Below are 26874 nucleotides of genomic sequence, written 5' to 3' on the forward strand. Positions count from 1 at the left end.
CTCTGGGTAGGGGTGATCTCAGCAGACCAGCGTCATTCTGTGCATGCAGCAAAAAGAAGCATTTTGTCTGCTCCTTCTTCCAAGTGGTGCTGTCCAGGTCTCCTTATCCTGTCACAGTGGCACCTGAACCCTGGCCAAAGATCCATAGCAGCATCCAGAGAGCCCAGAGCAGGCCAGAGGAGTGTGCAGGTCACAGGCCACTGCTTGAGAGCAGCCTTCTCCAACCTGGTGCCCTACAGATGTGTTAGACTACAGCTCCCATCATGTCCCAATCAGAATGGTCAGTGGCCATACTGGATAGGGATGATGTGAATTATAGTCCCAACACATCTGGAGGGCACCAGGTTGAAGAAGGCTGCTCTACAGTGTTGGCACCCATTTACTGATTGTTAGGAAAGACTGAAGTATTATGAGAATGTTAGATGAGAAGTATGAAATTTTTTTTAATGTATTGTTAGACTGATGTCACATTATGGCTAAATACAATATGAGCTTGTTCTACTTGTATATAATGTTTGTTTTTAAGGTTTATAATTGAAACATTCCTTTAAAAATGTTAGGCAACATTTTCATATCTAATTTTCTGCTGTGCTGGGATTCAGCAGGACACATTCCCCAATTAGTAAAGGCTAAGCTCTTGCCCTTCTGCCATGAAGATCATTCTGGAACATCCCAAGTCTTGGGACTCACCTAACTCAGTTTCTGAAACACTTTCCCAAATTTACAAAGGCTGTGGTGTGAATTTTTAAGAAAGAGGTAACTCTGCCCATGTATTTGGATGTTCTAGCACATCTTTTTGCACTCAAGACAATATTTTCATTAGAGTTGGCATGGCGGTCAGTCAGTTGATCCATCAAATATTGTCAATTGTCAGATCAGTTGGCCACCTATTATTTGACCTCAGTAAAATATTGCAAGTGTCTTCTTTTTTATGTTTTATTTGCAAACACGACAATAAGAACAGCAACAAAAAAAGCAAAACGAAAGAGGAGAGAAGAAAAGAAAAGAAAAATGGAGAATGGATTTAACATTTCCATTTCAAACATATATGTTAATATAAGGAGACCATGTATCTAAATAAGCATCCATATGAAATTGACAGCTGTAGGAGATATATTCAAATGTTGCAAGAGCAGTAAGATTTTCAGTCAACTGAAAGATAAGTGGTGGGTGTTTTTCCTTCCAAGCCTGAAGTATAAGTCTCTTTGCAACTGTAAGGGCTCTCTGTATCCACTTTTGCTGTCCATCTGTTAATCCCCACATGACAGGGATGTAATTTAAAAGCGCATGGACATCTGCTATTACAGACTTTTCAAGAACAAAATTCATACGAGCAATGGCACAACAGGATATGTCCACAACATATGCCTCAATGAGGCATTGTCTTCATTACATTGCCAGCATCTGGCAGAGCTAGTTGCTTAACTAGCCTCTGTGGTGTCCAGTGTACATGAAACATAAGTTTTTGTTGAATCAGCCTCAGTTTTAAATCTACGTACAGAAATAGTACGTCTGGAAGCTAGGGCATCTTGCCATTGAATAGACTGTATAGAACATTCCAACTCCATATTCCATTACTCTCTGACAATCTATACATCTGCTTTACCACATTCTAAAATACTTTAATAAACAGCTGTTGTAGGCTTAGGTTACTGTAAACTCCACATAAAAGGCCATCTCTGTATTTTCAAAACTAAACCCATAATTTAGCATGAGAATATGAATCAAACTGCAGCTGATGAGACACTGCATTCTAAGTCTGTCTCACTGCTAAAATTGTTAGTGGAGCGATTCCTTTTTTAAAAAATATACCTAGATTCTAATGCCATCCAGCCAAAAAGAGGTGCCAAATAATTTGACTATAAAACAGCCCATGGAGGAGTATTAAAAGAAAAAGTTGTTTTCCAATTATTAGTGCAGGTTAATAACTAAACTTTATGATATAAATGAAGATCTGGAAAATTAAACCCTCCCTCTTTAATGGACAACTGCATCCTCTTCAGTGAAAAACAAGGAGGAGAACCCCCCAAATAAACTTCCCAAATGCTGCATAAAATTCTTGAAAATATGTTTGGGGAATGTGTAAAGGAATAGTATGTAATGCATAAATTACCTGGGGTAGGACATTCATCTTAATTATGTTAATCTTAGCCAAGTACTTAAGTGATGCCCATCTTTCCAACTCAAGAGATATTTCCATCAGCAATGCACTTATATACAGCTTAACCATTTACGAGATATCTCTGGGCAATACACCAAGGTATCTAATCATTTTGGGCCCTCACAAAATTGCCATTTAGTAACCACTTTGGGTGTCTTGATACTATCTATAGACATTAATTCAGATTTGACCAATTAATAGTATAACCCAACAGTATAACCCAAACGGTGTTGATCTTACTAATTTAGGTATAGAAGACTCTAACCTACTGATTAACAACAACAAATAATCTGTGTATAAAGCCGTTTTATACGGAACCTGCTCATGCACAAAACCAAAAATGTCTCTTCTTGTTGTGGTTCAGTCGTGTCCGACTTTTCGTGACCCCATGGACCATAGCACGCCAGGCCTTCCTGTCCTCCGCTCTCTCCCGGAGTGTGCTCAAGTTCATATTCATTGCATCGGTGATGCTATCTAGCCATCTCATCCTCTGCCTTCCCCTTCTCGTTTTGCCTTCAATCTTTCCCAGCATCAGGGTCTTTTCCAGTGAGTTTTCTCTTCGTGTTAGGTGGCCAAAATATTTGAGCTTCAGCTTCAGTATCTGTCCTTCCAATGAGCACTCAGGGTTGATTTCCTTTAGGATGGACTGAGTTGACCTCTTTGCAGTCCAGGGGACTCGTAAAGGTCTTCTCCAGCACCACAGTTCGAAAGCATCAATTCTTCAGCACTCAGCCTTCCTTATAGTCCAGCTCTCACAGCCATACGTTGCTACTGGGAAAACCATAGCTTTGATTAGACGGACCTTTGTCGGCAAGGTGATGTCTCTGCTTCTTACTATGCTGTCTAGGTTTGCCATAGCTTTCCTCCCAAGGAGCAAGCGTCTTTTAATTTCATGGCTACAGTCACCGTCTGCGGTGATCTTGGAGCCCAAGAAAATAAAATCTGACACTGCTTCCATTTCTTCCCCTTCTATATGCCAGGAAGTGATGGGGCCAGATGCCATGATCTTCGTTTTTTTAATGTTGAGTTTCACACCAGCTTTGCACTCTCCACTTTCACCCTCAACAAGAGGCTCTTTAGATCCTCTTCGCTTTCTGCCATTAGGGTGGTATCATCTGCGTATCTGAGGTTGTTGATAATTTTCCCGGCAATCTTAATTCTGTCCTGTGATTCATCCAATCCAGCGTTTCTCATGATGTACTCTGCATATAAGTTAAATAAGCAGGGTGACAATATACAGCCTTGTCGTACTCCTTTCCCAATTTTGAACCAATCAGTTGTTCCATGTCCGGTTCTTACTGTTGCTTCTTGACCCTCGTACAGGTTTCTCAGGAGACAGGTAAGGTGGTCTGGTACTCCCATCTCTTTCAGAATTTGCCACAGTTTGTTGTGATCCACACAATCAAAGGCTTTAGCGTAGTCAATGAAGCAGAAATAGACGTTTTTCTGGAATTCTCTTGCTTTCTCCATGATCCAGTGAATGTTGGCGATTTGATCTCTAGTTCCTCTGCCTCTTCGAAACCCAGCTTGTACTTCCGGTAGTTCTCGATTCACATACTGCTGAAGCCTAGCTTGTAGGATTTTGAGCATAACCTCCTGGCATGTGAAATGAGTGCAATTGTACAGTAGTTGGAACACTCTTTGGCATTGCATTTCTTTGGAATTGGAATGTAAACTGACCTTTTCCAGTCTTGTGGCCACTGTTGAGTGTTCCAAATGTGTTGGCATATTGAGTGCAGCACTTTAACAGCATCATCTTTTAGGATTTTAAATAGTTCAGCTGGAATACTGTCATCTCCACTAGCTTTGTTGCTAATAATGCTTCCTAAGGCCCACTTGACTTCACTCTCGAGGATGTCTGGCTCAAGTTCAGTGACCGCACTATCATGGCTATCAGGGACATTAAGATCTTTCCTGTATAGTTCTTCTGTGTATTCTTTCCACCTCTTCTTAATCTCATCTGCTTCTGTTAGGTCCCTGCCTTCTTTGTCCTTTATCATGCCAGTCTTTGCACAAAACGTTCCCTTGAGATCTCTGATTTTCTTGAAAAGATCTCTAGTCTTTCCCAGTCTATTGTTTTTCTCGATTTCTTTGCACTGTTCATTTAAGAAGGCCTTCTTGTCTCTCCTTGCTATTCTCTGGAAATCTGCATTCAGTTTGCTGTATCTTCCCCTTTCTCCCTAGCTTTTTGCTTCCCTTCTTTCCTCAGCTACTTGTAAAGCCTCATCAGACAGCCACTTTGCTTTCTTGCATTTCTTTTTCTTTGGGATGGATTGAGTTGCTGCCTCCTGAACAATGTTATGGACCTCCGTCCATAGTTCCTCAGGCACTCTGTCTATCAGGTCTAATCCCTTAAATCTATTCTTCACCTCCACTGTATATTCATCAGGGATATGATTGAGGTCATACCTGAATGGTTTAGTGGTTTTCCCTACGTTCCTCAATTTAAGCCGGAATTTTGCAATAAGAAGCTCATGATCTGAGCCACAGTCAGCTCCAGGTCTTGTTTTGACTGACTGTATAGAGCTTCTCCATCTTTGGCTGCAAAGGACATAATCAATCTGATTTCAGTATTGACCATCTGGTGATGTCCATGTGTAGAGTCGCCTCTTGTGCTGTTGGAAAAGAGTGCTTGCTATGATCAGCGTGTTCTCTTGGCAAAACTCTATTAGCCTTTGTCCTGCTTCATTTTGTACACCAAGGCCATGCTTGCCTGTTATCCCGGTGTTTTCTTGACTTCCTACTTTAGCATTCCAGTCCCCTATGATGAAGAGGACATCTTTTTTTGGTGTTAGTTCTAGAACGTGTTGTAGGTCTTCATAGAACCCATCAACCTCAGCTTCTTCGGCCTCAGTGTTTGGGGCATTGACTTGAATTACTGTGACGCTGAATGGTTTGCCTTGGATTCGTACTGAGATGATTCTATCATTTTTGAGATTGTACCCCAGTACTGCTTTTCCCATCCTTTTATTGACTATGAGTGCTACTCAATTTCTTCAAAGGGATTCTTGCCCACAGTAGTAGATATGATGGTCACCTGAATTAAATTCACCCATGCTTGTCCATTTTAGTTCGCTGATTCCCAAGATGTCAATGTTCAATCTTGCCATCTCATGTTTGACCACCTCCAGCTTACCTTGATTCATTGATCTGACATTCCAGGTTCCTAAACAATATTGTTCTTTACAGCATCGGATTTTCTTTTCACCACCAGACACATCCACAGCTGAGTGTTCTTTCGGCTTTGGCCCAGCCACTTCACTTTTTCTGGCACTACTTGGAAATTCCCTCTGCTCTTCCCCAGTAGTATATTGGACACCTTCCGACCTGAGGGGCTCATCTTCTGGCGTCATCTCTTTTAGCCTTGTGATACGTTCCATGAGGTTTTCTTGGCAGGAATACTGGAGTGGGTTGCCATTTCCTTCTCCAGTGGACCACATTTTGTCAGAACTCTCCGCCATGACCTGTCCATCTTGGGTGGCCCTGCACAGCATAGCTTATGGCTTCACTGAGTTACACAAGCCCCTTTGCCACAACAAGGCAGTGATCCATGAAGGGGGAAAATGTCTGTACTCTTTCTAATTGCATATGCCGAAGGTTCCAAGCACAAATCAAATATCAAGGGAGACAGAGGACAACCATGTCTTGTTCTCCACTCCATTCTAATTTTTTTTTAAAGAATTCCATTTGTATCACTTGTGACATAGGAAAGAGATATAAGATTCCAATCAGTCTTAACAATTCCTGTGGAAATCCTGTGGAAATTTGTCAAATGCTTTGTCAGCATCAAGTGAAATAAATCACGGCTGAATCTGTTCTTTCAGAATGCAAAGCAGCCAGATTTACTGCAAACCTTAAATTATCCACTCCCTGTCTGTGGCAAATAAAACCCACATGATCAAGATCCACTAATATATGTATCACATGCTGAAGTATATTTGCCAAAATTGCCATTAATATATTAGCTCTTTTTGCTGCAAATCCAGGTGTGGAATTACCAAATGTTCAGATTCCTGGCTTGTGGGCTCCCTGTCCTTTCTATATAGTTCAGAATAAAATTTTTGAAACTCTAAATGTATATCTTTTGGAGAGAGAGAGATATGATTATTTTTGATCAGTGGAATTTATTTATTTATTTATTTTTTAACTGAAGTGCCAGAATCTCGCCAGGCCTTTCTCCACTTTCCTAATCCCTCTTGTTTGCAGACAAGTTAACACAATTTTTGCTTTAGATGAATGTAGTCTGTTCAATTCAATTTTAGTGCATTGTAGTCTTCGATAGGGGTTTGGAGATGGACATGCTGCAATAAGGGCTTCAGTATTTTATTCAAGTCCTCTTCTTGAATAACCTTGATGTTTTTAAAGAGAAGCAAATGCAGTAATCCTGTCCCTCATATAAGCCACTCAGTAGCACAAGACATGGTTGAACCATCGTTAATCTCAAAATATTAAGTTTGGAAGCCATCTATGTTTTAAAATGATCATTGTTAAGCAGTGAAACATTCATATGCCAAGTACCAGAAGATTTAACAGAGTTAGGCAGTTTGATTCCTAAGTGAGCTGGGGCATGGTCTGAAATTGCAATTGTATCAATGTTACATACCGTCACGCATTGAAATAGTAGAGAAGAAAACAAAAAATCTAACGTTAAACAATTTTGAGGCACAGCCCCCCCCCAAGTATAATCCCGCCCTGAAGGAGGCAACATAGGCCGTGCATCAATCAAACCTAACTCATAGACATATAGGCCTTCAACACTGAACAGATTATAGACTGCAGTTTGCAAGGGGGGTTACTCTTATCCAAAATTGGGTCCAAAATTAAATTAAAATCCTCTTCATGAGGATCATAAGTAATAGTAGGCAAATGACTAAGGCACTCATGAAGCATAATAGGCAAATCCAAATTATGGCCATAAACATTAACCATGGCAATTATCATGTTTGTATATTTAACCACCAAAATAAGAAAGCATCCTACTGGATCAGATATTGCTTCTGACACCAGTATTAGTGCTTTCTACAAGCTTGCCATATCTGCACAGTGGCCAAGTGGTGCTCTCCCAGGATCGAGGCAGGTGAGAGAAGACTGCGTTTGCTAGCTGAGGTGTAGATGTGGGGAGGCAGATTTTCTGTTTCATCATGGTGTAATTTGTTAGCAAGGGCAGGAATGAGGGCTGCTTGGTCCCTAGCCCTGCTAGCAGTTTGGGGCACACCTAGGAAAGCTGCTCCCACTGGGCACCTGCTATACCTGCAGGAATCTCCAAATAGGAGCACAAGCAGTCATTGGTGTTATTAGATGACCCCAGGGCTGTCACACATTCTCAGCCTTACTGTCTTGACTTATGGGATCTTAGTTTTTAGGCCCCAATCAAACCAGATTTGTGGGTGCTGAAGTGGATCACTTCACAAATCACAAATGGATCAGGTTAACAGTTTATTGATTGAAAATGGATGCAGAATATATACATGCAAAGAAAGTTCACACCTCTCTTCAGCTGACAAAGCAGTTCTCTGCCACACTGTTTGTACTCCGGGGCCTCCCAACAGAGTACAAAAAGCCATTCTTCAGGCCACACGTTTTTCTAAGCTGGTTGTGTGCACATTGCCCCTTGAAGCGAGACTGGAGACCAACACCAGCTTGCTTGATTTTATAGGTTTCTCACTCTCCAAGCTCAGGAGCTGACAGGCCACCTCTTCCCCCTCTTAGAAGAAGCGGGGAGGGGGGGGCCCTCCCGAAGGCACTCCCGAAGGCACTCCAAACATTTTGGCGTGGGAATCCAATTGCTTCTTAAGAGCGAGCCTCTAGCATTCCCGCTTTGGAGTGAAGTCCTCCCAGTTCATGGGTGAGATAAGACACTACTCCGTGTGAGAAAAGGGTGAGGTAACCAAGCATATGCACAGTTGCTGACATATCGAACTGCACTTGCCTGATATCAGTTAAAAGTATGTGAGAGGCTCGCTCTAGAAGCCCTCCCTCCTATCGAGGGGCCTACTTTTGTTAGCTAAAGCCTGCTAAAATCTACTGACTGTGTTAAGCTCCATAGGTCTCTGTACATTTAGGAACCCTGTGAAGTCCACGGTTTTGCATATTAACTAACTCATTACACCTACTTCACAGGTTTGTTGTGAGAATAAACTTGGTGGAAATATGTATACATTGTGGGGGAAGGGCAAAATAAAAACGTGATATAATTAGCCCATTACAATTCGTTTAAGTTAATATCATTGTTTCACGATTATAGGAGTGGGGATTGGGTGGATGGAAGGCAGACAGGCAAGAGGGGTGGAAGGGGCGTCATTTCCCTTGTGAGCTTCCCCTGAACAAGGGAGGCCTGGAAGCCAGGTCAACACCTCATTGGGGAGAGCTAGGAAGGTGGCAGAAGTTGCTCCTGTGATGGAGCATAAGGGGGCCCTCCTCTCTGCTTACGAAGGTCAAGGAAAGGCTCCGGCAGTAAGATCAAGGAGGGGCATCCAAATTTTCTTACGTCTATAAGAAATCACTAAAAAGGTCCTTACCTGTTGTAACTCTTTGCCCACTGGATTTATTTGTGGTAGCATATGGAGCATATGGAGTCTTCTATATAGGGCTTAACTATTCGAATGGGTCATAACCTAGACAAAGAGTTCTTTATAAAAGCCATTTCATTAACACGTACAGGTGCATTTGCAGATTTGTGGGAAGCCTTCAACTGAACTAATAAAAGAATATCCCACAATTTCCCCAGCCGTTCTTGTATTGAAGGTGTATTTTTACATTTCCAGTAATGAGCATAAACCAGGTGCTAGGGTCACAGCAACCACTTGAACCTCCAATGGCAATGCTGGATCAATAAGCACCCCTAGACTCTGAACTTATTCTTGAGAATCCAGTTGTCAGTTCCAACTTTGATGAAATTGATTAATACCTTTGGTGAATTGTCCGGCTATTCAGTTAATTGGTCAAAGTCAGAAATAATACAGATTGGACATAGGATATACTCTAGTGTATTAGCCAATTGGCAATTTTGATGGTGCCCAGGGTTTATTACTTATTTGGGAATAATTATTCCTAGAGATATCTCAAATGATTGGTTTAAATTTTAACAAGTTGGTGAATGATATTTCACAAGATATAGATAGATGGGCATCTTTAAAGCTAAGTTTATGGGGTAAGGTGAATACACTTAAGATGAATACCATACCCTGAATTATTTATGTTATACATGGGATCCCTATACTTATACCTGGCAAATATTTCCAAAAACTCAGTGCTTTGTTTCATAAATTCTTCTGGGGTTCCTCTCCACCAAGAATATCTTTAAAAAGGATGCAACTTCCAATTAATGAAGGCAGGTTCAGTTTTCGGATCTAGCTATGTACCATCGGGCCTATTTGCTGACCTCTACTAAATTTTGGTCTTTTCCACTCAAATTAGATTTTTCTCCTTGGTCAGTATTGGAATCTTCTTGTTCGGACCCTCTCTTTAAATGGATGGCATTAGGTTCTTGGCATATTAAGGCAGACAGAGCTCCTCCCACAATTTTGGCAGGGAAGTTCGGCATATAATGTCATGTCAATTACAGTTTGATCCATTTTCCCATGCTAAATTGACTTTATGGGGAAATCCAGACTTAAGAATTGGCAAGAAAATGTTTTTATGGTGGACCTGGATAGATAAGATGATCTTTACTTTAGATCGGTTAGTGGGGGTTGATGATGAGTTTTTGGTAATTCCAACTTTGCAGGATCAGTTTGATCTGCCAGTTTCAGTGGAATGGCAGTACTTGCAATTGAAGCATTTGTTGGTATCTGGATTCGGTCCTGCTGCTTTTATTGCCTTGGAGTCTCCTTCGCTATTGGAAATACTTATTGATGCTGATCAGATGTATTGACTTACTCATGTTTATAAACATTTATTATCAGTGAATAAATATGGCACAAGTGGTTTACAGCAGGAATGGAATTGGAATGGAATTGGAACGTCCTATTTTGTTTAAGCAATGGACTGCCATTTTGGTATCTGTATAAGACATTTCAATGGATCTTCGGTTACCCCTTATTCAGCAAAAGCTCTTGTTTCAGGTCTATTGGACACCACAAAGTCTTTTTAGTAAAGGCTTGTCAAATTCCGCTAATTGTTGGAGGTGTAATGCAGTCAGTGCTTCTTTTATTCATGTTTTGGAAATGCCCAATGGCCACCTCCCTTGGGGAGGAAGTTATTGTATGAGTACATTTTGTATTATATTTACTGATGTAAATGTTATTTTAAACTACTCACCTGCTTCTTGGAATGTAACACATGGTCAGCGTAAATGGATTTTTCACGCCCTTTTGATTGCTAAAAGACTGTGATACTACAATATGGGAAAGATAAAAAGCTCACCGCCTATAACACAGTGGACTGAAGACTTAACAATACATGCAATATTTGAAAGAGTAGTATATAGGCGTAACTTGCAAATGGACTTATATGTGGATATTTGGTCTGGTTTTACTGAAGTTTACGTGTAACCTTTCCCCCCTTTTTTCTCTAATATTGTAATATTAGAAACTGAGGATTTTGAACATGTTGTTGTATTTTTATTTCATTCCCTTTTTTTAGGTTTTGTAATGTTTTCAGTTTGTTTTGTTTTGTAAAAATGCACAATAAAATATTAATTATAATAAATAAATAAATAAAATAAATAAATAAATAAATTATTATAAGATTAATTATAATAAATAAATATAAATAAATAGCACTCACTGGTGCATTTAGTACAACCACATATGTCTTTCTATCTAGTATAAAATTAAGAAGGCAAGAGGACTGTAGGTGCATTAACATTAGTGAAGGATGATATTGCTTGTGTAATCATTTTCCAGTATGCCTGAGCTCTGCAACATGGTCATCACATGTGGAAAAAATATCTGTTTCCAGCACAGTACCAACATTTTCTAACTTTATAGATCTTGTCTAATTTCAAAGGCTTTAAATACCATTGCACTGCTGTTTTTGTCCAGTCCTCTCCAAGTCCAAAAAGGAAAGGCCAGACATCTGGTGAAATTTCCCTTTCTTTTCCGCATTTTGTGGATAATATCTTACACCTGCAATATTAATGCATATTAAGATATGTTTGGGGAAAAGTCTTTGTGTCTGGACCAAAAATCAGTTTTTCAGAAATCTGCTATGTCCCTGAGAAGTGAATGTTCTCTGAAAAAGCACCTTGTGAGTTTGTCAGCCGTTAAGACCTGCACTGAATCGATGTGTTCTGATTGCTGGAACCCCCTGAACGGATTTCCTGTAGCTTGGATTTCCTGTTTTATGTCCCAGCCTTTTTAAATCAACAGTTTTGCCCCAACTCTGGCCTAAGTGTCCCTGCCTCACCCCAGCAGAATGCCTACTGAAGAGTACAAATTGCCTGCAGCTTCCACCCCCCCGCCCCGTTTCTTTCCTGCAGGTTTTCCAGAGCCCCCACCAGGTGGTGGCTGTGCTACTGCTCCAAGCGCTCGGTGCCCTGGTGCCCTCGATCCCCACCTGCCTTCGCACTGCCCTGGAGCGCGCTGGCCCCGAAGGCAAGCTGAGCCGGCTCCTGGAGCTGCACGACACCACGGCCTGCTTTGCGCGCGGTCTGGAAGCTGCCATGCTGCCCAGCTTGAGTAAGCGCCCACTCTTGCCCTTCCTTCTCACATATCGCTCCAGTACGGCCCTACAAAAATTCCCTGAGGGCATGGGTTCTTTTCCTTCTTTCTGTACATGGGAGCTTTTACAGGAACATAATTTGTTAGCATTGCATTGGTGGTATTTATTGGTTACATAACATTTGTACCAAACTTTGTTTAACTTGCTTGAGCAGTATTGACACAGTTCTTAGGGTGTTTGTTGAAGCTGAACATTTTGTATTCTACCTTGAGTAAATACTACTTGGCACTTTTGCTTCTTGCAAACACTAATAACCCAACCTCTCTATTCCCATCCAGCCCTGTGCTGGGAGAAATGCAGTAATTGGGCCATCTCTGAGCTGCCTGAGATTACTTGCGCTTAGATGGTACTTCTGCATTACCCTTGTTCTCGCATGCAGCAGCTGATCCTGGTGTGTGTGTGTGGGGGGGGGGGGGGGGCAAACTCATGGAAGCCTTTTACATGGTCTTATTTGTTTGTTTGTTTGTTTGTTTTATTAATCGCCCATCTGGCTGGTCACCCAGCCACTCTGGGCAATGTACAATAATGGAAACAGTTTAAAACAATAAAATTCTACATTAAAAACATCATATTTCTAAAAATACCCTAACCCACCCCAAATGCCTGCCTGAACAACCACGTTTTTAATGCGTGGCGGAAGCTCATTAAAGAGGGGACATGGCGGAGTTCCCTAGGGAGGCAGTTCCACAGAGTGTGGGCCACCACAGAGAAGGCCCTCTCCCTCATCCTCACCAGCCTAGCTGTCCTGGCTGATAGGACAGAGAGAAGGCCATCCGAGGCTGATCTTGTTGAGCGGCCTGTCTGGTGTTGGAAGTGAAGGATCCTAGCAACACAGAGCCAAGTGAGCAAAGAGGCCTTTATTTGGCCCAGCTAAAATGCAGGATGCCAGTTTTCATATAAAAAATAAGTTTCTTTAAAAATCCAGTTGTGTTCTGTGCCAAGGCACAGTGTGTTTACACTATGTCTCCAGACCTTTTCAGGAGAAAGTTGGAGCAGGCATCCTATCAGGCCATGCTGAGAATGTATCAAATTATGCAGAGCCTTCTCTTTAGAGCAAACTGGTAGAAAACATGTAGAAAAGAGTACTAAGATGTACATTAAGGTGTACAGTGAGGTGCAGTTACAGCTAGCACCTATTGCTGAATGTTTTGATTTAAAGTGTTCTTAATGAAGAACCTGTAGATTCCCTCCAAGAAATACAGGTTGCTCTATGTTCAACTTCCTAATGTGAAAGATGTGAAATGTTTTTTGTGATTTGTTTCATTAGCAGCTGCTCTTTTGTTTACCAGAGTTACGAGTCCCCAATGCCCCAACTCTTCAGGGGCCCTTCTCCAAGCTCTGAGAGAAAAGGAGTTTTTCCCTCAGAGTTTGGAGAAGGGCCCCTGAAGAGTTGGGGCATGGGGAGAGGGCTTCTGTGTGGTCTTGCCATGGGGATGGGGCAGTTTCTTCTACGCTGCTTCTTCAAGTGTGTTGGGTTTGAGAGTGGGAGTAATAATCCCTCTTCTTGCCACAGGTTTTAAACTTGACCTAAGAATTTCCTGATGATAGTGGGGGTGGGGATCGGGAGATGAATGAGTGGGCAGTATCAGAAACCACGCCGGCTGTGATCCTGTATTCTTGGGTTTTTAGGGGAATGTAACTTGGTGAAGGTGACAGAGTTGGTGGAAGCTGTCTATGGCCCCTATAAGCCGTTCCAGCTGCAGTATGGAGCCCTGGAGGAAGAGAACCTCCTCATCCAGATGAGCGCTGTCCCTTTGGTAAGGCAGCCCTTCGGTTCTGCCCGTTGGGTCCTGCAGTTGTTATTTACTGTAATTTTAACCCACTTTTGTAACTTCCAAAGTGATTAACAGCAATAAAATAGGACAGTACCAAAACTCATTAAAACTATGTAAGTTAAAGTATATTGCTAAGATCTTCTACCAAGGGCCTGTTCCGGGTACCCTTCACCTTTAGAAGGCAGGTTGGTAGCTTCTGGGGAGAGGCCCCCTCTATGGAACCCTCGGAACCTCTGTACCATCTAGTCTGATGAAGAGTTCAGGAGATGCTGAAAACTTGTACATTTAGTGGCATTTTGGTTGATCCTTATAAAGGTATTACCCAACTGTTGATTTTGGATTTTTTTTTCGCATGGATCAGCATGACTATTGGGGTGATTTGGGGTGAGGGGGGGAGTATTACATGGAATTTAGGCTGTTCTTATGTTAGCTTGTTTTGTACTCTGTCTGATGTTTTTAATGTTTTTGTTTGTCTTGGTTATCTCATGTAGACACTTTCTTGAGCTGTCTTAGAGATCATGCCATTGAAAGGCAGGGCAGAACTTCTTTTAAATCAAACAATAAATACACAAAGTCACCCAAAGTGAAATCCCCTCATAAGTCCACAACGTTATGTACAAGGTAAAAATGAAAGGCTCTCCGAGCCTTCTCATTACTCCAGGACAGGGAGGCTTCCTAAAAGCCGGTAGCTGCTTTTGTAGGTCAGGGCTTCTGAGTGCCACTCTCTTGCTGGGAGCTGAGGCTTTTGGACTGTGTGACTCTATGCTTCCTGAGCTTTGCCTTGGAGGCCATTTTCACTGCTGACGTATGTGCTCATCTGCCTTTGGAAGTCTGTCCCAGCTTCATTTGGAAGAATGCCTATAGGGTACTTGGGCCCAGTAATACCCTCCTGGGTGTGTTGGGCTAGAGATGGACCATTCACAATAGTTAGAAAGTGGTTGGAGGGAACATTTTGGCTGGATGGGTTGGGGAAAAATGCAAACTTCTGGGGTTAAATGGAAGTATTTGCCTTGTTTCCCTGGCTGCCAATACCGGAGCTGGCCATGCTGCCTCCCAGAGGCATCCTCCCTCCCTCCCTCTGGATGTCCAGGAGGCCCAGGATGATTGTGGACTGTGACCTTGTGTGGTTGTGCAGGAGCATGGGGAGGTCATCGACTGTGTCCAGGAGCTCAACCACTCAGTGAACAAACTCTTTGGCCTGGCCTTGGTGGCCGTGGACAACTGCCTCAAGCTGACGGACGGCCTCGGTGCAGGTGGCCTTCTCAAGGCCCTGCGAGCCCTTTTCAACAAGTAAGTCCTTGGCAACTGGCTGGCAAGTCAGACCTGGTTTTGTGCTAGGAGAGGACTTGACATTTTCTATGCACTTGGCAAGGTTGGGTGTATTTTGTGATTCTCTGCAGGCACAACACTCACCCACCCCAGAATGTGGTGAACGGGCAGAGAATTTGGCTTGCCAACAAGCACAAGTGGCAGGGGCTGCTGGGATGTCATTGCCCCACATAGCTCCTTGCTGCTCCCCACGACAAGAATTAATGATGCGTCATAAACAGTATGAGTGCATTTGCTCAGTTTGGATAATATATGCAAGCCACAGGGTTTTGCTCTCTTTGGTTAAGAGTCTGCGGGTTATTTTAGCACAGAGAACACACAGGCCTGGTTATGGGAGAGCTTGTAGCTTCCTGCAGCCCTGGCTCCTCCTTCCCTGCCTGAATGATGCTCATGGGGATGCTCAACTCAGCCCCATTCCTGGTGCATGAATTATCATACCTTTGGGGCCCCGATTCTGTGTCCTGGCTGGTGCATCTCTGCCCCTTTCTGCAGATACGTCTCCGACTTCAGCAATGCCCTGCAGTCAATCAGGAAGAAATGCAGGTTGGACAACATCCCTTCAGATATGCTCTTCCAAGAAGACTGGACTGCTTTCCAGAATGCAATCCGGTAATAAAGGGGCTGTGTATGAGAGGTGGCCAGTTCCACTGGGGAGGGTGGCACTGGCAAGTGTTTCTCTGAGGGTCCAGCAGCCTTCCTCTTCCTGTTCTACTTTGATAGCTTCACATGAAGGAGGAGCAGATTTTAAAAGGGTGTATAGTTCACCACTCCTCTGCACCATCTACCCATTAGCGTGCCGTCTTTTCCCCTTCCCCAGTTAGCCAAAGCAATTCGGACCACCACGGCATGTGCCACAAGCAGAGAGCAGGTGCTCTGCAGAAGGCATCTGTGGAATAAATAGCTGTGGGTTAATCAAGCCAGTGAGCCAAGCCATGTGCTACAGGGAAAGGCAAAGAACCCCCCGAGTCTTTCCAAACCCCATCTAGTAATTGGGCAGTCTTTAAATAAAACACATCCACTGAATCCCCCCAGGGGAATGTTGTAGACAACTGCTGTACCCCATCTCACCCAGCATGTTGCTTCTAGTTGCAGCAAGACAATGTGTCTGTGGTGGGAGTCTGTCGTTGTGCCAGTGCCTTATGGATGCAGTGATATCATGGGCACTTTTCTCCCCCCAGAATAATTGCTACCTGTGGGGAGCTCCTGCGTCAGTGTGGAGACTTCGAGCAGCAGCTGGCAAACAGGTGGGAGTTGCTGGGTAAAGGGGGAAGATTCCAGGGAGTGGGGGTTGTAGACATAAGTGCTGTGGTGTATACAGCATCGACAGTACACCAGACCTTGGACAGAACATCAAGGTAAACTTGCATCAACTGGGCCTCCGGTGGAGACGATACCGGGCCAGGGACTCTTCCAACTTGGGTCATTGGGTCCCAATAGCACTGTTTTCTTGTACCATTTGCAGGATCCTCTCTGCAGCAGGGAAGTACCTTTCAGACTCTTACAGCCCCTGCAGCCTGAGTGGCTTCCAAGACTCTGGCTCAGATAAGCAGAGTCCCATGAAGAACCCCTGGCAGGAACACAACTACCTACAACAAGAGAGCCCTGCCGAGTACGCCGCCCTCCTGGAGACACTGTACACACTCAAGGTAGAGTGGGCCATGGCAGAGCATTGCTGGCTGCCAGTCTCCCTTTGAGCCCTCACGTGCTGATTTGGGCTGACTTGGCCTCTTCTAGCTCTGATTCTTGGAAGTGTCCCTTATACTGTGCTAGGGAGACCCTGTGTTGGCTCTGGAAAAAGCATCTTCCTAGCTGTGGGCATGAAGCTTCCTTTCCTGCTGTGCAGAGCTGGCATCCCCATCCCAGGCAGCTACCCTGACAATGTTGCTCCAGTTACATCTCCCTCCTGGCACTGTTTACTTTTTCTGAGGCTGCCACCTTGCTTGTTTTCTCAGAGTGTTTGGACTCTCTAGCTACTAAAAATACATCCTGTTGATGTAATTTGCTCTGCTGTGTGCCTTCTGTGTGTCAGAACCATGTTTCACCACATGCTGGTTTTGCTTTTGAGAACAACTTCACTGGTTGGGCTTCTGTTGACAAAAGGCTCACTTGGCATCTCCTGCTATTAGGCAGTGTCTTAGTTCAAGGTAGGCTCTGTGTAGGGGCACCAAAGCAAGTCTGTTGCAGCTCAATGTGCTTATGAACTGCTTGGGAAGAGGTCAGAATTGAGGCATGATTTAGTGGGTAGGAAGCAGAGCATCAGCTGGCAGGAAATGCAAGGCAAAGGTGGTTCTGGAACGGGGTATTTTCAAGAGAGTTGCCAAAAGGGTTTATTTAATTCCATAATGCGCATTGCCCTATGCAGTGATGTTATGAAGCCCCCTTCACACTGAGTCCATTTAGGCAGCTCTGACTTGCAGCAGCTCTCAGAAATCTCAGGCAGCCCACCCTGGCCACAAGGCATGTTCTTTGCCACGGAACTGTGGCCCTCATTTATTTATTTTACTTTATTTATGGTGTTTATATTGGCCACCCAATAATGTAGTTTTCTGGGCAGCCTGCAAAGATAAATTGATAAAATACAATATTAAAAATACCATAAGCACACTTGCAGCATAAACATTTCCGACAAAGAGAGACCTAACACCAAATCCATAGTATAACTAAAAATACACAATACACAGTCAGTGGATAATAATACAGGTTGTAAGATCACAGATTTTTAAAGCCTAGGAGAATAAAAAGTCTTCTCCTGGCCCTGAAAAGGCCATTAAGAAGGTGCTAGGTGAGCCTGTGTGGGGAGGCTATTCCAAAGTCAAGATGCCACTGCTGAGAAGTCCCTCTCCCTAGTAGCCAACTGCTTCACATCACTTGGCAGTGGCGCATGGGGCAGGGCCTCTGAAAAGGATCTTAAGATTCAGGCAGGTTTATATGGGACAAGGTGATCTTTCAGATAACCCAGTCCCAACCCACTAAAGGCTTTCAGGTTTAAGACCAGCACTTTAAATTGGGCCCAGAAACAGACTGGGAACCAGTATGGCTGACAAAGCACTGGCGTAAATATGATCAAAATGCCCATTAATAATTTGTACAGCCCTATTTTAGGCCAAGTGCAGTTTCTGAAGGCAGCCTCACATACAACACATTGCAACAGTCTAAACAGAAAACTACCAGAGTATGGGTAATTGTTCATCTAGGTAAGGTCACAGCTGGCTGATCAGCCACAGCTGATAAAAGGTGCTAGAGTCACAGCGACCCCTTGAACCTCCAGTGACAGTGCTGGATCAATAAGCACCCCTAGACTGTGAACTTGTTCTTTTAAGGCAAGGATAGGCAACCTGGAGCCTTCCAGAAGTTTAGGACTACAATTCCCATAACCCCTGACCATTGGCCATGCTGGCTGGGGCTGATGGGAGTTTTAACCCAAAGTGTCTGGAGGCCACCTAAAGCAAGGGAAAGGAGAGAAAGCTGGGTGTCAGCTGCATACTGGTGACACCTCAGACCACATAGATGACCTCTCCTAGTGGTTTCATCTAGATGTTAAACAGCAGAGGAGAAAAGATAGTTCTTCATGGTCTCTGTGCATCACATTTATGGGCTCTGCGCCTGCGTGGAGCCTCATTCAGGAACATTCTCTAGCTGAGGAAAACATTTTTTGGTGGGAACCATCCCCCGCCATCTACTGCTCATATCCAAGCAGGTTCCTGCCCATTCCCTCAGTTCTCTTTCAACCGCCTTCTTGAAAGGATGCCTCATTAGGACTTCTTGCTGTAAAAATGTTCGCTGAGGAAGTTAGGTCTTTTTCTTGTCTTTCTACCATCTTTTGTCTTCTTTCTTTCTGTCTATATAACAAATATATAGTTTGGTTTTTTGCAAGTGCATTCAGTGCAGCAGTAAGCACCCCCCCCCCCCCATGGACATTCCCTCTGTTTATTTTGCTTGGGGGAATTGCATGTCGTTGAGACTTGCCGCCATTGCATGAACTTTACAAAACAGACAAGTGCCACTGATCAGACCGCTTAAAGGCTCTTTTGTGGAAGAAAGCTTTGGAGGCTGTTGATTCTGCTCAAGTGAAGGTCCCTACCTCACAGCCTCAGGCGATGGCGGAGAAAGTGGAGTCTCCAGCTACTCAAAAGGCTGAGTCCCCGACTCTGGCTGTGGGTCAGACTGATTCTCCCAAAGAAAGCCAAAGCTCCAAGGGCTTTGAAGCCAGTGATGAAGGCCCGTAAAAAAAAAGAAGAAAGGGGGGCACGATACTGATACTTGGTCCCCTAAAACCCTGGAGGAGGGACGTCCGACTAAGATTCCTATGCTGTTGCCATTGTTAGACTCTCCCATACTGAGAGCCCCATCAGCTTCTCTGTCAGTACCAAGAGCCTCTTCAATAGCGTTGCTGGAGTCGTTGCATACAGTGTCGACTTCAGAAGGAGAAATTAGAGAAATCTCGCCTCCTGTGATCTCCCGAACCTCCCCATCTCGACTGCAGTTGCCAGCATTTATGGTACTGAGGAACCGTGTACACAGGGATGTGTCCCCCAGCTCTTTTAGATGTGAGAGATCTTCCATGTCTTACCATGCTCGTTATGAGAGGGATAGAGGCCATAGATCCCATTCACCAGTATGAGAATGGGACAGATATTATGACTGGTGATTTCAGCCTAGGGTGCCCTGTCAGTATGAGGATTGGCGTTATCAACAAGATGTCTTGCATGATCGTACTTGATATTTAGGGGCAACATCCCCTCAATATTGTCCCTTGCCTTTGGTGACAATTTTATGGCCACAAAGAGGGGAGCCATTTATACCTCCTCCGCCAGTTCTGCCCCAATCCACTTCTTTAAAGGGACAACCATCAATGTCAAAAAAGCCATTGATTGCATTAACAGCTGGCATCATGGGTGTAGTCTCCTTGCGTCCTCTTCCACCTCCGCCCCCCTTTGACGTTGAGGGAGCAGGAGAAGGACCATGAACTGGCTGAAGTATCATCACCACAGTCTGTTGAATATTATTTGTCTGACTTGACCTGTTTCCTCGGTACCACCTTCAGTTTCATCCCCTGATGTTGTGGGGGTGCGTGAGGGGGCATTGCCCTCAGAGGATTTGTATCATTTTACAGAACAGATTTTGCAAATGGCCCAATCTCTGGGGATTGAGATGCAACAACCAACAGAGAAACTTAAATACCCAGTCTTCAGTGTCATCTATATGGAATCATTGGCTCCAGTTTCTATTGCTTTCCTCCCAAACTTGTTCCAAATTGTAAAGGAATCCTGGATTGTAAAATAATCCTTCATCCATGGCCCCTATGTTGAAACGTTTGGAGTAGGGGACAAGGATGTGGGTTTCTTATTCACACATCCACACCCAGACTCTATTATTGTGGAGTCCTCACAGGCAAAGTCTCAGAAAATTCATGCTTCATCGGCTGATAAGAAAGGGCAAAGGCTGGATTTGTTAGGTAGGAGAATTTACTCCTCTGCTGCTCTGGGTCTCTGCATGATTCGATCATCCCGGAGTGCAGGACACCGAATAATGGGCTCAAGTTACAGGAAGCCAGATTCCAGAATGTGAGGAAAAACTTCCTTACTGTTAGAACAATACGACATTGGAACCAATTACCTAGGGAGGTAGTGGGCTCTCCCACTCTGGTAGCATTCAAGACGAGGCTGGATAGCCATCTGTCAAGGATGCTCTGACTTGGATTCCTTCATTGAACAGGGGGTTGGACTTGATAGCCTTGTAGGCTCCTTCCAACCCTACTATTCTATGATTCTATGACTAATTACCAAACCGCGATGTCATGGTACCAACTTTTCCTGTGGGAGAAAATGGGTTTGTTGTGTGACTACCTCCCAGAGGATCAAAGGGAGCTTGCCAGAATTTTTCAGTCAGAAGTGGTAAAGCTGTCAGTCCAAGCTGATTGTGATGCAAAAGCAATGGTGGGAGCAGTAGCCCTTTGCAGGCATGCCTGTCTTAGGTCAGCGGGATTGACACCAGAAGCACTCTTCTTTTCAATGGACAGGGCCTCTTCAGTTCTAAGACCAATGACGCTATGGATGCTATCCAAAAGGCCAAGAATACTACTAAGAAAATGGGAATTTCATAGCCATACCAACAACAGCCTTATAGGCAGAGGCGATGGTTTAGACAACAGCAGTTCCACCAGCCTCGCTAATATCAAGATAAGACTTCATGTTTTTACCAACAGCAACCCCAGAGAAAGCAGAACCCCTCTAGTGGTTTTCACCAACTTCGCTCTAAAGGGGGCAGTTCCTCTAAACGTCGGCTTTGACTTGCTCCGGTATCAGAACCATCCATAAACCACACTCCCCATCTTTGGTTCACTCCTGTGTCGTTTTCTTCTAAGTTGGGAGACTATAACATCGGACACATGGGTCCTTGACATCATTCAATCTGGTTACAGAATAGAGTTCAAAGTCCTCCCTCCTCTCAGTACCATACAGATTACAGCACCTTCGGAGGCTCTGTGTGTCGAGACAAAGTCACTATTGACAAATGGTGCCGTCAAAAGAGTTATACCTTATCGAACAAGTGACAGATTTTACCCCCGTTATTTTACAGTACCCAAGAGAGAAGGAGGACTTTGACCCATTCTAGATCTAAGAGGACTCAATCGCCTCATAAGGACAAGAAAGTTTTGGAGGACTACTCTAGCCACTATTATGCCTCTTCTTTGCCAGGGTGGATCTCAAGGATGCCTACTTCCACATTGCCATCAGGGATGATTATCAGAAATACCTTAATTTTGTCATCAGAGACCAGATGTTCCAGTTCATGGTGCTTCTATTCGGCTTAGCGACCGCTTCCCGTGTCTTCACAAAATGCATCGCTGTGGTATGTGCACACATTTGCACTCAGGGTATTGAGGTTTATCCATATCTTGATGACTGGTTACCGGTGGTACTATTGAAACATCTACTGGGGCAGGCAGTGGTGTGTGTGAAGAATGTTTTGATGTCACTGGGTCTAATAATAAATGAAGAGAAATCCAGATTGGAACCCACACAAGTGATCCCCTTCATCGGTGCTGTTTTGGACTTAAGAGTTGCTGTCAGGAAAGAATCTAAGTGTGTGGAGATGTCTAACAGCACGGATTCAGAATGGGAACAGCCAGAACAGCGGGAGGCACCCTCCCTAGTGAGCACAGATATCGCAAAGCTTTGTTCCCAAGACCTTGACACACAGATGGCTCGGCCTGAACGCCCCCCCCCCCTTTCCTCCACCATGAGAACCCAGGTGCCGGAAGACAAGGAGAGTGAGGGGTGTGACATGAGGGATGCTAGGGTCTGTCACAGAGAGAAGCAGGAAAAGTTAGAGGCAGGGCTCAGATGCTGCACCAAGTTGGCCACTCGTGAAAGCTTACGTAGGAGGGAGCCACCCTAAGGGAGGGGCATCCCTGCAAAGCTAGTCTGGCTGAGAAGTTCTTGCCCATACTGCTGGCAACTTCTTTAACTTCCACTTCGGCTCCTCAGTTGATATTTGTAGATGTGTGGATTCCATTGCAGTCTGAGAGTTTCCTAGAATCTGCATTTGTAAAGAAGCTAGTGATTAACTAATAAAGGCCTGAGCCTGAAGCCTTGCTTCCTGGAGTGTGTTGATTGGGAAGGGGGAGGACGAAGGAACATGACAGTTGCGAGGGCTTATCTACCTCAGGACAGCCTTCGCACGCTGATAGGGCTGGCTTGCAAAATTCTTCGTTCTCGCAAGATGACAGTGTTTGAAGTACAGCAGCTTCTGGGTCTCATGGCGTCTACGGTTTTTGTAGTAGCTTGGGCAAGACTCGGTATGCAGTGTCTCTAGACCTGGTATCTGGACTCCTTCAACCCTGCTACCAATACTCGCAAGTTGTATCTATTGATACCAGACCACATGGCGAGCAGCTTGGTATGGTGGACACAGTCTCGAAATTTGTGGCAGGCATGCCTTTTGTTCTGCTGCCTCCAACTCGAATCCTGGTGACCAATGCCACTTAGCAAGGATGGTGAGCTCACTGCGATTCACTACAGACTCAGGGTCTTTGGCCACAAAAAGAGAAACTACTCCATATCAACGAACTGGAACTTCTGGCAGTGAAGAAGGCCCTTCACTCCTTTGAGAGTCCTTTCTCACAGGCATGTTCAGGTGTTACTGGACAACACCACGCTGCTATGGTATATAAACAAGCAAAGGGGGACTCATTCCCTGAATCTAGTCAACATGACTGTTGAGCTTCCCGACTGGGCTATCGAAAGAGGCATAACACTCACAGCTTTCCACACACCAGGGAAAGTCAGCAATTTGGCAGATTCCCTAAGCAGGATTTACCAAATCTCTCACAAGTGGCAACTGTCTTACTCTCTCCTCTGCTCTCTTTTTCGCATATGGGGCCCACCACAGACAGATCTCTTTGCTACCAGTCACAACGTGGTCTGCAAAAATTTTTGTTTCAGGGGAGGACTGGGTGAAGGTTCACTGGGAGATGCATTTTAGGTTTGTTGGTCAAAAAGTCTATTCTACATTTTCCCTCTGTTTTCTCTAATTGCCAGGGTACTGCAGCCGATTTGGATGGCCAGCATGGATTGCATCTTGATAACACCATAGTGGCCAAGGCAACCATGGTTTGCCCCCCTGCTCCAGTTAGTGAACAGGAAATATTTCAGGCTACCATTGATACTCACATTATTGACCAGAGATCATGGCTGCATCTGTCATCCGGACCCCGACACCCTGTGCCTCACAGCATGGAGACTCCATTTGACTTGACTGATTTGCCAGATGGGGTTCGAGCAGTGCTACAAGCGGCTCAAAGACCGTCTACAAGGCGGTCTTATGACAGCAAATGGAAAGTTTTTTTCTATTTTTGTATCTACTCAGGGATTGGACCCTTGATATGCTCCGATACTGCTATACTTACCTTCCTCTACAGTCTTTTTCAGAAGGGATTGAAACTTGCATCGATTAGAGTCTACTTGGCCTCTATTTCATGTTCCACGCTCCTATAAATGGCTCTTCAGTGTTTAGCCATCCAACCATCCGTGCTTTTCTCAAAGTCTAAAGAATTGAGCCACCCCATCCCCAACTCGAGCTGTCGTCCCAGAATGGAGTCTTTCAGTTGTCTTGATGATGTTGACATCGAAGCCATTTGAACCTCTGGCTACAACCGATCTTTGCCTTCTCTCGTGGAAGGTGGCGATTCTGATAGCCATAACTACGGCATGGAGGTCGAGTGAGCTTTCAGCCTTCTGCATAGATGTTCATTTTCTTATTTTTCATAAGGATAAAGTGGTCCTCAGAACTGACTCATCCTTCATACCGAAGGTTGTTTCCAAATTGCACTTGAATCAAGATAGCGTCCTTCCCACTTTTTTCCTGATGCTGTCTTCTCTGTTGGAGAAGACACTCCATACTTTAGATGTACGTCAAGCACTGGCATTCCACAAATCTAGGACGGAATCCTTTCAAAAATTGCAAAGGCTTTTTGTATGTTATGGAGGCCCTAGAAAAGGATTGCAAGTTTCCTCTCAGAGACTGGTGTTGTGGATCGTGCATGCTATAAAGTTAGCATATGAGCTTGCAGGGTTACAGTTGGCTGGTCCCATTAAAGCTCATTCGACTAGGGGTGTGTCCAACTTGACTGCTTTCAGTAGAGGAGTGTCCCTACTGGACTATGCAGAGCTGCAATGTGGTTGAAGCCGTCCACTTTTCTCTCGCACTACAAGTTGGATGTCTGAGTGAGAGAGGATTGCAACTTTAGTTGTGCAGTCCTGTTATCGATCCTACAATAGCACCCGACTACATTACTACCCACCTCTGGCAAGTCAGCTTGTTAATCACCCATGTGTGTGATGCACAGAGACCACGAAGAAGAAATGCAGGTTACTTACCTGTAACTGTAGTCCTTCGAGTGGTCATCTGTGCGTTCACACAACCCAACCACCGTCCCCACTGTGGTGTCGATGTCACTATTGTTGTTGATGCCAGAGATAGTTTCCTCGGTAACAAAGCCATTTGGCAGTCTCAAGGAACTGAGGGAATGGGCAGGAACCCACTTGGATAAGCACAGTTGATGGTGGGGGAGGGTTCCCGCCAAAACCTGTTTTCCTCAGCTAGAGAATGTTCCCGAACGAGGCTCCACACAGGCACAGAGCCCATATGTGTGAATGCACAGATGACCACTCAAGGAACTACAGTTACAGGTAGTAAACCTGCATATCCCTGCAGCGCCCCAAAGCATAGATGCCAAGATGCCAAGCAGTGGTCTTCCGGCACCATCTTCTGGAATCAGTCCCCCCAAGCAGGTGTGGCAACCCTGCCCGGCGGAGCCTTCCACACCCGGTTCAGAGACCTTGTCCAGAAGCGTGCTATAATCGCCAGTCTGAAACGCTGCTGAGAGGTCCTAGGGAATCAGCAGGGATCACGCTCCTGGCAAAGGGTGACTGAGGCAGTTTCTGTCCCATCTCCCACCTATTGACAATTAAGCAGAGCTCATTAATCTGAAGGTGTCCAGTGTATGATGCACTCAATAGGCAGTACTGACTGGTTAAAGCGGATTCTCACAACTGCTGCTACCAGTGTTGGCTGTGGGATCCATTTGTTTGAAGGGGTGTAACGTGCAAAGTGTCTCCACTTGATTCCCAGTGGCAGTTTCAAAAATCAGCATGTGTTTTGGCAGGGAAAAATCTGGGCTGGATTCTGGGCTCTGACTCTTGGCTCCCCCTCCCCCTCCCAATCATAGGAGAAAGGGACCAGCCACAACCTGCTGTCATCGTCGCGATTAGCCCTTACGCGCCTCAACCAACTTGCCCACCAGCTGGCCTTTGATTCTGTTTTCCTTCGTATCAAGCAGCAGCTCTTGTTGGTAGCCAAGATGGAGGTGAGCATCTTGCAGATAAAGCGCAAATGGCTGCTCCTGCACCCCGTTTGGGAGATGGGGACTCCCCATAAATGCCTGTGAGGGGAATCCCAGGTTTCTGGGGAGAGTAAGAAGGAGAAAGAACTTAACAGTAAGATGTCTTACGGCACCTTTATGGTAAATATGCCCCCCGCCCGCCATCTTTTCATTCTGTTGGTGCTGCTATGAATGTGGCTTCAGCTGTGGCGCTCTGCTTTGTTTTGAACTAGGGCTGGAGCACAAATGGCACTGGTGAGATGCTCACAGATGACCTGCCCACCTTCAGCCTGACGCCCCTGGAATATATCAGCAATGTGAGAGAGAGGGGACAGGGCGGGGGGTGTTAAATAGAGCTGCCATAAGTAGATCAGGCCACAGATCCATCTAGTCCTGCACCCTGTTTCCCACTGTGCCCAGCCAGATGCCCTTGGGAAGGAGCTGCCTTCAATGGAGTCCCTTCACTAGTCTAGCTAGTCAGTAATGTGTACCCTGCACTGGCACCAGCTCTCCAGGGTCCCAGACAGAGGCCTTTTTGAGAACATGGGAAATTGTGCTCTCTCTCTGATCTACAGCTTTTCCTCAGGGGCTCTATCTCAGTCTCTCCCAAGAGCTGCCCTAGTTGCTGGAATCAATTCCAGTTGCTGTGCAATCAAAGGGGATTTCCTTTGTGAGTGTTGGGTCTGTGTGTCTTTGTTTCTGTCTTGGGGAGGGACCATAGCTCCATGATAGAGCTGGTTTGCATGCAGAAGGTCCCAGGTTCAATCCCTGGCAGGTGGCAAGTGTTGGGAAAGAGTGCTCTCCCTCGTGCCTGAGACCCTGGAGAGCCGCTGTCAGCGAGAGTGGACACTTCTGGGCAAGATGGGCAAAACATCTGGTACAAGGCAGCTTCCTGTGTCCCTGTCTATGTCTCCCATAGTAACTTGGAGGTGTAGCTTTATGAAGCACTCAGAGACGCAGATTCTGCCATGAGATAAAGCCGAGGGAGACCTGGCTCTGCAGGGCAGAGGAGAAGATCCTCTTGGAGGGCATGACGGCAAAGATTGAGTCTCTAGAAATGA

The 26874-nt window shown here is 44.9% G+C and overlaps 1 protein-coding gene across 14 annotated transcripts in view; it reads left to right on the top strand.

Moving 5' to 3' along the window:
- COG7 (component of oligomeric golgi complex 7) overlaps positions 1–26874 on the top strand; it is a 57166-nt gene that overhangs the window by 22320 nt on the left and 7972 nt on the right. For 11 of the 14 annotated variants that reach the window (XR_014785629.1, XR_014785628.1, XR_014785630.1 and 8 more), the window contains 8 exons: positions 11583–11781; positions 13454–13581; positions 14735–14889; positions 15421–15537; positions 16107–16172; positions 16391–16574; positions 25661–25798; positions 26047–26130. Coding sequence is in view for 11 of the 14 variants with exons in the window: in XM_084819113.1 (XP_084675239.1) it covers positions 11583–11781; positions 13454–13581; positions 14735–14889; positions 15421–15537; positions 16107–16172; positions 16391–16574; positions 25661–25798; positions 26047–26130 (1071 nt within the window). In the remaining 3 variants the exon portion in view is untranslated. The remainder of the gene's footprint in view (positions 1–11582; positions 11782–13453; positions 13582–14734; positions 14890–15420; positions 15538–16106; positions 16173–16390; positions 16575–25660; positions 25799–26046; positions 26131–26874) is intronic. The other 3 variants (XM_084819115.1, XM_084819123.1, XM_084819114.1) reach the window with 1 other exon arrangement.

This window comes from Heloderma suspectum, chromosome 12 (genome assembly GCF_057233095.1).
Source record: "Heloderma suspectum isolate Gila_16-S chromosome 12, 16-S_ref, whole genome shotgun sequence".
NCBI classification, from domain to species: domain Eukaryota; kingdom Metazoa; phylum Chordata; class Lepidosauria; order Squamata; family Helodermatidae; genus Heloderma; species Heloderma suspectum.